General features: G+C 30.2%; 1 protein-coding gene across 2 annotated transcripts; it reads left to right on the top strand.

The window, feature by feature from the left end:
- Positions 1-464: 464 nt before the first annotated feature.
- Positions 465-4,331, top strand: LOC100812685 (cell wall protein RBR3). 2 transcript variants are annotated; one of them, XM_006602592.4, is made up of 6 exons: positions 465-751; positions 911-1,052; positions 1,131-1,242; positions 1,716-1,830; positions 2,275-3,228; positions 3,763-4,331. In XM_006602592.4, the coding sequence occupies exons 2-6, from the start codon at positions 926-928 to the stop codon at positions 4,000-4,002; spliced, it is 1,548 nt and encodes a 515-aa protein (XP_006602655.1). In that variant the 5' UTR covers positions 465-751; positions 911-925; the 3' UTR covers positions 4,003-4,331. The 2 variants fall into 2 exon arrangements, with proteins under 2 accessions (XP_006602655.1, XP_006602656.1); XM_006602593.4 differs by having other exon boundaries at positions 493-751; positions 881-1,052.
- The last annotated feature ends 5,514 nt before the right edge of the window (positions 4,332-9,845 follow it).

Below are 9,845 nucleotides of genomic sequence, written 5' to 3'. Positions count from 1 at the left end.
TCATTTCATAAGTTTAATATATATTAATTCTTTATTTGCTGATAAAAAAGATAATATTCTTATTATTATCTTTTAAATTATGTTGTTATTTCTATATACTTTTAAATATTTATAACTATTACAAAAATAATAGTAAAAATCATTTTAAAAATGTAATTTTAATGTAAATGGAGGTATTATTTATATTTTTTTTAATCTTTGTATATCTTCAATAAATAGATAAAATAGAAAGGAAAAGACTATTGAAAAAGTATATGATATGATCTTTTAACAACATAATCTTATTGAGTTTAATTTTCTACTATTTCAAATAGCTTCCCTAGAGTGGCAGCATCGTCATTAGCATCAAAGCCTATGGACAAACTTTTAAAGAATGAATTTTAAAGCAAAATATTTTAATAAAAGGCATTAATTGTGTCAGAGAAACAAATAAATAAACCGCAAAAATTGAATTCAAATCTTTTGTTTTTATTTATTATTACTTGTCTTCCGTTTTCAAACATCTGAACGCCAACTAGACAAAGGTGCACAGCAACTGCAATTTCTAACCTTGTCAAGGCACTTCATGAATCACAAAATTAAACATTTCGAACAAAAATAGATTCTTCTGCTTCCAACACAAATAAACACCACTCAATCTACCTTGTACACGTGACTCATCTCTTCATCCAACACTAGTTGAGTTCTTAGCTTATTGGAGAAAATTTGTGTTGAGGCAAATTTTGTTTCCTTGCATTATCACCTCATAACGGTAATTAGATCCTTGTTGAGTGGATTTTCACTATACCCTTTTGGATCATCTTCCTTCATCTCATTTTTGAAGCTTCCAATCATTAAGTTTTGGTTGAAAGACTGAGGCTTTGGTGATTTTTGCTTGAAGGGATAATCAAAGTGTGATTTTTGATTTTAGAGAGAAGAGAAGGTGATGGTGATGAAGCAGAGAGATGAAGAGCTCTCTTTGTTCCTCGAGATGAGGAGGAGAGAGAAAGAGAACGAGAAAAACAACCTTCTTCTGCTTCAAAACTCTGAAGAACTTGATTTGTCCAATTTGGGTATGTTTTTCTCTTCTCATGTTTTATGTGGCACTTGTTATGTTCTGATTAATGATTAATTACATTGCTTGATTACAGAATCCAATCATGGGGCCTCCATGATTTCCAAGATGGTGTCTTCGGTGCCACCAAGGAAGAATGGAATTGAAGAGTTTTTGAATTCAGAGAATGACAAGTCTGACTATGAATGGTAATTTTGGACTTCAACTTTTGATTGCTGATGGGGTGTGCGTGATTTGGCTGTATGAGTTTATAGATCTTGAAAATTCTAATTAACTGAACTGAAGTTTTGTTGAGCATTTGGTTTTGTATTTAATCTGATGTTAGAGAAAATTCTTCTAGTCTTGATGAAAGCAGTCGCAATAGTGATGTGAAACGCCATTTACATTGCAAAATGATTAGTGAATTTTTTAAATGATTAAAGTGCATGGTCCCCATTTGAGGTTACTTCTGAAGCTGAAGAGTAATTTTTTCCCCTTCAATTTTTGTCAATGACAATTTCTTGTCTGGCATGTAGCTCCAACTTCCACACTTTATGTTCCCGTTCTTTTCTTATCCATGATTCAGGAGAAATGATTCATGATTAATTCGCTTCTCAAATATTTTCTCATAATCACACTCTCCTTACAATATTTGTATTGACATGAAGATTTCTGTTATCAGGCTTCTTGCACCCCCAGATGCACCTCTTTTTCCTACTTTAGAGAAAGAGTCACAAATATCAGTAAAGAGTGAACAGGAGACTCGTAATGCTCGCCCAACAGCTTTAAAACCTAGGGTAAGAACCATTTAATATGATTTTTGGATGTTGTTGAACCATATCAATTGGTTGGATGCACATGGTGTTCATAGCAGTTAGCACAGCACTTCGCCTTTATAATTCCTCTACCTGTCCCAAAACCTTGAATTCTTTTGAATTTCAACCAGTGGAGTGTTAGCAACACCCTTTCTAGCACATTTCTTCTAACATACTCTTTATTATTGGTTAAAATTTATTAAAAATTACAAAATCATGAGTGAGACTCATTAAATAAGAACCGAGACCCATATTTTTGTAATTTCCAACAAATTTGTGCCAATAATAAAGGACGTGTTCGAAAGAGTATGTTGCTATCATTTCTCTTCCAACTATTAGTAATTTAGTAATGTATTCTGTTGTTCTAGTTGGTTTAATTGATAAAATGCTTGCAACTTTCTTGTTATGTTGTATTTCGTATTGTAGGTAGCTAATATCCAAGCAGAACCTGCTTCAAGAAGCCATGTAATTTCTAAGCATCATGCATCAATGCCAGGACTAGGTTCTTCCACAAATGGTAGTAGGAGACCTTCATCATCTGGGGGTCCAACCTCAGCCACTTCAAGATCTTCAACTCCATTTGGAAGGCCAACATTACCTTCAACAACCAAATCCTCTAGGCCCTCTACACCTACTTCCAGGGCCACCTTAACATCTGCAAAGTCAACAGTTCCACCAGTGAGATCATCCACTCCTACAAGATCCACTGCCAGGTCCTCAACACCTACAACAAGGCCTTCCTTGGCACCTCCAAAGACATCTCAAAGATCAGCAACACCAACACTTAGATCATCAACCCCATCAAGGGCATTTGGAGCAAATGCTCCTCCTACTAGACCTTCATCAGCTTCAAAAGCACGCCCTGGCCCCATAGTTGCTAAGAATCCGGTGCAGTCACGCGGCAGCTCTCCCTCGGTGAGATCTAGACCATGGGAACCCTCACAAATCCCTGGTTTCTCACTTGATGCCCCTCCAAATTTGAAGACATCATTGTCAGATAGACCAGCTTCAGCCACTAGGACTAGGCCTGGTGCACTGAATTCTAGATCATCTTCTGTTGATGCCAGCAGCAATGCAAAATCTAGAAGGCAGGCAAGTACCCCTTCCAAAGGAAGGACTACCACAGGGTTGGTCCACAATAATCACACCTCTATGCAAGTTTTGAGTAGAGCTCGTTTCACTGATGGTGATGATGAAAGCCCAGTTGTGATTGGAACAAAGATGGTTGAAAGAGTAGTGAACATGAGGAAACTGGCCCCCCCAAAACATGAAGACCATCATTCTTCTCGTGACAATTCTTATGGAAAATCTTCTTCTGGTAGCTCTGGATTTGGAACTACACTTTCAAAGAAGTCTTTGGATATGGCAATGAGACATATGGTATGTCCATTTATTCCATTACTCATGTTTTATCTGAAATCATTTAGATCATTTAGTTTTAATTAATGATCATGAGAAAGATATTAATGCTTACAAATGTTTAACTTTGGTACATACCTTGAAGTAAAAGCTAGTAACTCAAAAGGGTTATTTCTGTTCCTTATATGTCAATATCATGGCATGTCCATATTCCCATGTACGACATTAAGTAACAGAATGACTGTAGAAAGAATCATATTTTATTGCTTCAGTAGATTGACATTAATATTAGTGTTGATATATAGTAAGTACATTTGAGATATATTGGTAGCATGCTAAAACTTGCAACAAAATGTTGACGAAGACAAAGATTTCTGAATATCTGAATTAGATTACAGTTTAAAACAGCACTTCAAGTGTATCTGAATTCAAATGTGTACTATACATTATGCTGCAATAAATAATGTATACACTGATTTGACATAAACATGGAATAATTCACTTATGTTTCATATTAGACAAGTTATAAGTGTGTGTTTGGTTTCTCTTCCACAGGACATAAGGCGAAGCATCCAAGGTAATCTGCGGCCTCTTGTGACAAGCATTCCAGCTTCCTCTATGTACAGTGTGAGATCAGGTAGTTCCTCAAAGAGCAGGACAGTGAGTGCTTCTGATTCTCCACTTGCCACAAGCAGCACTACCAGCTCTGAACCAAGTGTTAATACCAACTCCATGTCTTATGATGGAAGTGGGGTTGAAGAAAATGATTTTGCATGTGAGAGGGGAAACTCTTGATGGGAGTCATCAATCCATGATGGGCAAAGCATGATCATCATCACTGCTCTTGCCACTTTATTTGTATGTGGTACAACAAACAGCACACGCACACACACACGTGTGTGTGTATATATATATATTCATGTGATACCATGTTTCCAAATAGATGTGCTAGTGAAGAAAGTTTGTAGTATAGTGGTGCATTGTCTCTGTGCCTACTAGAGTTGTGATACAATAGAAGTGTGCCTCGAGACATATTATGAGCTTTATTTAAGCGTGTTTGTGTCACGAGGATTGTTTGTACCGAACCTTAAACTACCAATTGACAATCTCGTTCAATTTTTGCATACTAAATATTTGTTTGGTTTAGAAAGAAAAGTGAAAGTAAAGAAAGAAGGGAAAAAAGTAGAAAGTGGGATGGGTTATAACTTATAACTAGAGATCGACATGCTCGTTGTGCGAATTTATAAATAATTAAAGAAATTATTTGATTGATAAATTAAATTTAAAAAATAATAATTGTCAATGATATTTTATATCATTTTTTTATTAAAGGAGATACAAAAAATTACATATAAATTAAGATATTTTTTATTTATCAATATATTTATAAAGGAGTATTCTAAAATTAGAGGTTGACCACTTGACTAGAGTTGATTAACGTAAAAATAAAAGTAATATAAAAATAATGTAAATAAAACACCAAAAATTGTATAAATTTTGTAATATGAGTTTTTTAACTTCGTTATGTATAAATTTTGTAAGAGCAATATAAGAATAAAGTGAAATTGACATAATAAAACAACTAAAGAAATATATTTAATGAAAGAAAAATAGTCAACCATAATGATAAAAACATAAAAATGATGCGAATAAAACATTGAAAATTGTTCATTTAAATAGATTTTTTGTATTTATTTCCTTTTGTTGGTGACCTGTTAGTTGAATTTTATTTTCTTTTGTGTGTTCTTTTTTAAACTTTGAAGTAAGATTGACTCTTCATCAGAAGATGTCAGAACAGTTTGTTTCTTTGTCTTTCTCTTTAATGGAATTTCTAAGATTGAATAAACTTCATTTGAGGATGAAAATGAATCTTTTGACTTATTTGATGCTTGTAGCTTTGAGCTTTTACTTATGACAATTTTTTTTTTCACAATTTTCTTTAATGGACTTTATTCTTCGTTTGATGATGGAGATGCATCTTTTGACTTCTTAGATAGTTGTAGCTTTGAACTTTGACTTGTGAAAATTTGTTTATTCACCTTTTTTCTTAATGGGCTTTGTGAGATTTGATAAACTTTTTTATTAGATGATGAAGATGCACCTTTTAACTTGTTGAATGCTTGTAGCTTTGGGCTTTGACTTATAATTAGTTCTTCACCCTACTCATATATTTGTTGTGGTGAAGTGGACTCCTTTTTTCAATGAAAATATTAACATTTTGCACAAGAAGTAAAAATAAAAATAAATTATAAATATGGTTACCTGTTTAATTTCTTTGAGGAGAGGATCATGCTAAATGATATTTTTTGGTATAAAAGTCTTTGTGACGGTATAGGTTTGAATCTTTCCTTCAAGTTGTGAGCTGCGAGCATGATTTCAAAAATAAAAGTGTGTTTGTAAAGGGTATACTATTGGGGGTATGTTAACCTTATTTGCATTTTGGGTGTGAAGGAGTTCAGATGTTGTTGTGTTTAGAATTTGTTGCCCATCTCGATCGAACATTGTGAATGTTGCTATAATGGTGTCATCAGAGACTTTCAATTGTATCTTGAACTTAAACAAGATTTTAAAATTTTTAATATTTAGTTAATTATGTTATAAAAAATAATTCATTATATACAAAACATTAAACCTTGTTGGATACTTGGATAACTGTTTGCATTCTCTACAAGTGTATTAATTTTTTTCTTTTATAATTTTCTTTTGGCATCTCTCACATGCAATAATTCCAACCAAACGTATGGTCGATCTCATTGATTGTTGTATGAATTGTGAACACATTATCCTATTATTTTATATATGTTAAAACTAAGAAAAAATAAAGTATAGTTGAATATTATGAATATGAAAGTCATGGTAGGTATACTCATTTCATGGACATTATATCTTTCAAATATCTTCTATTTTTTGACATTCTCTTGTCAAGATCAATGTTGACAAAACTTGAAGAAGATAATTCTTTTATTTGATGTTGTTTCATTTTTTTTCTACAAAGTAGTTATTTAGAATAAAATTTATAATTTTTTAACTACATCAATCAAAGAATTAGAATAAACTAATGAGTTTGTTTGTTGAATGTTACAAAATGTGTATAATAAAATAAAACAAAAGAAGGAAGTTCATTTTATCTTATCTTAAACATTGCAAAATCAAGATTGTCTAAGTTGATATAGATCTTTGTACTTGAAGTTGAGTTGATTGAATACTCATCTGAAAAATAATTATTAAAATATAATTGTTAGTAAATTAAAATTATTATAGTAAATAAAATATAAAAAAATTTATTGTAAGCAAAAAGTATGATATAGAATTATTTGAATTAAAATTATTTATTTATTAAATAAGTTGAATTGAAAACAATACTTAAGATAGCAAAGAAAAATCTCAAATAAATAAATAAATATCAAATTGAATAAGCATACTAATATAAAAATAAAGGGATAGGAAATTATGGATCAATTTTTATTTAAATGTTATCTAAAGATAACATTTAAATAAAAATTAAATTTTAAAAAATAATTTCAATTTCCATAGTGAAATGACATATGACAATCGCTTAATGTAATCATTAAGTATAATTTAATCATGTACTTATCTAGTTATCCATATTTTTTTTGGCTGAATTATCTATATATATAAAGTAAAGGAAAGAAAAGAGATAGAGTAGTAACATATATAAAGGGTAGAATATAAATTTTGTTAAAGATTTTAAATGTGTGAAAGTAATCAAACCTCTAAATTTCTTAACCATGATAGAAGCGATTGCAACTATCTTGGAGTCTTCTTCTTGGATGTTAATTGTTTTTCCAAATTGAATGATATATAAAATGTAAAAGAAAATAATTATAGAATGTAATATAGAACATTGAAGAATGAGGTTTGTGAGTATAAGAAACATTTGGAGGTCAGTAAGATTGAATTAAAATATTTTGATATAGGTTTTGTTATGTTGTGAGTAACATTGAAGAAGAAAAAAGGAAAAAAGAACCAATAGACACAAAATGAGAATGTTTTTCTTTCTCCAAATCATCACTGTTAGGTGACAACGTAATAGTGAGAAAATTTATTTTATATATTATTCTTTGAATGTTCTTTTGACAGGTTTGTATGCATCATTTGTTGAGATAATTCTTAAATTATGTATGACGTATAAGTTCTCCTCTTATAAAATATTGAAATCATATTCTCCCACATCTCTACATGTAGTGGAGTTTCCTGTTGCAATATGTTTAAAAGTGCAAATCGGATGAAAATTAAATATATTAAATAAATTTAATCAATATAAAATTTGTTTAAAGTAATTTAATGTATTTTTATTTTTCATTTTGTGATATGTAATATTGGAGATAGTAAATAAAATTATATTTGTAATAGCCAAAGTTGATGTGAAATATATTTTTTATAGACTAATGAGAAAAATAAATAAATTTCAACTTTGTTTAGCCAAAATATTATTTTTATAGATTAGTTTGAAAACTAATTTTAGATCATGAACTTTGTTGATGTGAAATATTTATTTATATTTATATTTATAGATTAGAAAATATATTAGAATTTAGAAATTACTAATATGAAAAAATTGAATGATATAAAATGTAAAAGAAAATGGTTATAGAATGCAATATAAAACATTGAAGAATGAGGGTCGTGAACATGAGAAGCATTTGGAGGTCACTAAGATTGAATTGAAATGTTTTGATATATTTTTTGTTATGTTATGAGTAACATTGAAGAAGGAAGAAGGAAAAGAGAAGTGATATACTTAACTCTTTTCTCCAAATCACCAATTTTACGTGACAACGTAATAGTGAGGATTTCAGCTTTTATATATTATAAATAGATTGTTTGGTAGGAAATATAATAAAAAGAATTTTTTTTTCTTATTTAATTGCATGTAAAAAAAATTTAAAATGTCACAAATACCCGTAATTAAGGAATGATATATGTAAATACTTGGGTGATGGTTTTCTTGTCTCACTTTGCTTTATTGAACTTAACTTCTCTTAGATACCTTTTTTTTTAATGTTTCTAAAATCAGATATGCGTCAATAAGTTTAAATTTAAATGGTTTAAAAAATATTTTTTTAAAGAAGTAGATAAAATTTGTTTCTTAAAAAAAAGGCTTAATTGTACATTCTATAATCTAACAACCTAACTCCCCCCCCCCCCCCCCCCCACAAATTTTACCACAAAAGATTTGAATTTTTGCATATTTTACAATCCATGATTTTTTATGCATTATGCCACCCAAGTTTTTAAAATACAATAAATCATACTAGAAGGACGGGGGTGTTGAATAGTATATTAGTTAAAATATAAAACCTTTTTAATAAACAAGTTTATGAAACCCTCGTCCAATGACTGAAAGTGGATTGTTGTCCAATGATGCATAAAACTTATTTTTCAGCGGAAACCTTGTGTGCGAAATGTATCAATAATGAACTTTGAAATATTTTGATAAGCTAAAGAAGAGTAGTATAAATACTTCATTTTATACTGGTTCATTTAACTTGAGCTATGTTCAGTTCTCCTTTACCAACCAGTAAAGAGTTCCACTAATCAAACTTAATTACAATAAATATTCTTTTTTGTCATTTCTGGTGTACTAGTGTTCTCAAAGTCATTACTAATATAACTCTTAGACTCTCCTTGAATCTAAGAAAATTCAAGTATTATTTGTCACTAAGTCACTCCTGGCTTTCAAAAACAAAAGTTTGATATGGAATCATAGATTTTTTATAACACTCAGAGTGAATTTACAATGAAGTTATAATTTCTCACAAGTACTTTTTATATCACAAAGGATGAGCTCTCTTAAGCTCAGTGTATTTCTTAACAAATGTTTTTCTTGTTTCTTGATTCATAACTCTTGTTTTTCTATATTGTTCGTCATTGTTCCTCAATCTTTTATGACATATTTATAGGTAGAGAGAAGCTTATAATTGTGGAGAGTATCTTTGGGATTGAATAATATGATCGTTGAGCTGATTGATCTTGTTTTCTTAAATAAACAGATTCTGCGTGTTTCTGTATGATATGATCAAAACTTTCTATATCTCTCCTTAATAACTCAATATGGTCGTTAGACTTATAAAAGAAATATAAGATTGATTCACAAATTTATTCCTTTTAAACAGAATTATATAAACTAGCATAGACTGATAAACACAAATAAACATTCATAATACAATTGGTGTTTGGATGGACTGAACGAGTATTTCTTGTTTCTAGTAGATGAGTTATCCACTAATGGATAAGTCTCACCTGGTGTTACTTCCAGTCATCAAACCTGTTGACTTATATGCAATATAATAGTTAATGCCAATTTATATCTTTGTTTTCATCAAAACCCTAAGAGATGTCTGGGTCGTCTAGTGATGGATCATCAAGTGTCTAATAGTTTTCAATTTTCACAAATTTTACCATCGTGTCAGTAAGAAAACAGTGTCATTTTGCAAATATTAGTAACAAAATGAAGTTTTGTTTTTTCTTTAACTTTTCCTAGTGACATGTCATTGGATATGATAAAATTTGAAGGAAAAAAAACTTGATAGTAAAATTCACGAAATGATAAAAAGTTGAAGATGTATGTGTGCTTGGGACATCCAAAAGGATGGAAGAAGCTCATCAAAACCATT

Source organism: Glycine max, chromosome 18 (genome assembly GCF_000004515.6).
Source record: "Glycine max cultivar Williams 82 chromosome 18, Glycine_max_v4.0, whole genome shotgun sequence".
Lineage (NCBI taxonomy): Eukaryota > Viridiplantae > Streptophyta > Magnoliopsida > Fabales > Fabaceae > Glycine > Glycine max.
This window is presented reverse-complemented; position numbering and strand designations above follow the sequence as displayed.

What these genes read in the sequence shown, in the direction of transcription:
- LOC100812685 (XM_006602592.4), top strand. Translation starts at nt 926, where the DNA reads ATGGTGATGAAGCAGAGAGATGAAGAGCTCTCTTTGTTCCTCGAGATG. An exon ending in CAACAGCTTTAAAACCTAGG is followed by an intron (nt 1,831 to 2,274) that starts GTAAGAACCATT and finishes TTCGTATTGTAG; the next exon opens with GTAGCTAATATCCAAGCAGA. An exon ending in ATATGGCAATGAGACATATG is followed by an intron (nt 3,229 to 3,762) that starts GTATGTCCATTT and finishes TCTCTTCCACAG; the next exon opens with GACATAAGGCGAAGCATCCA.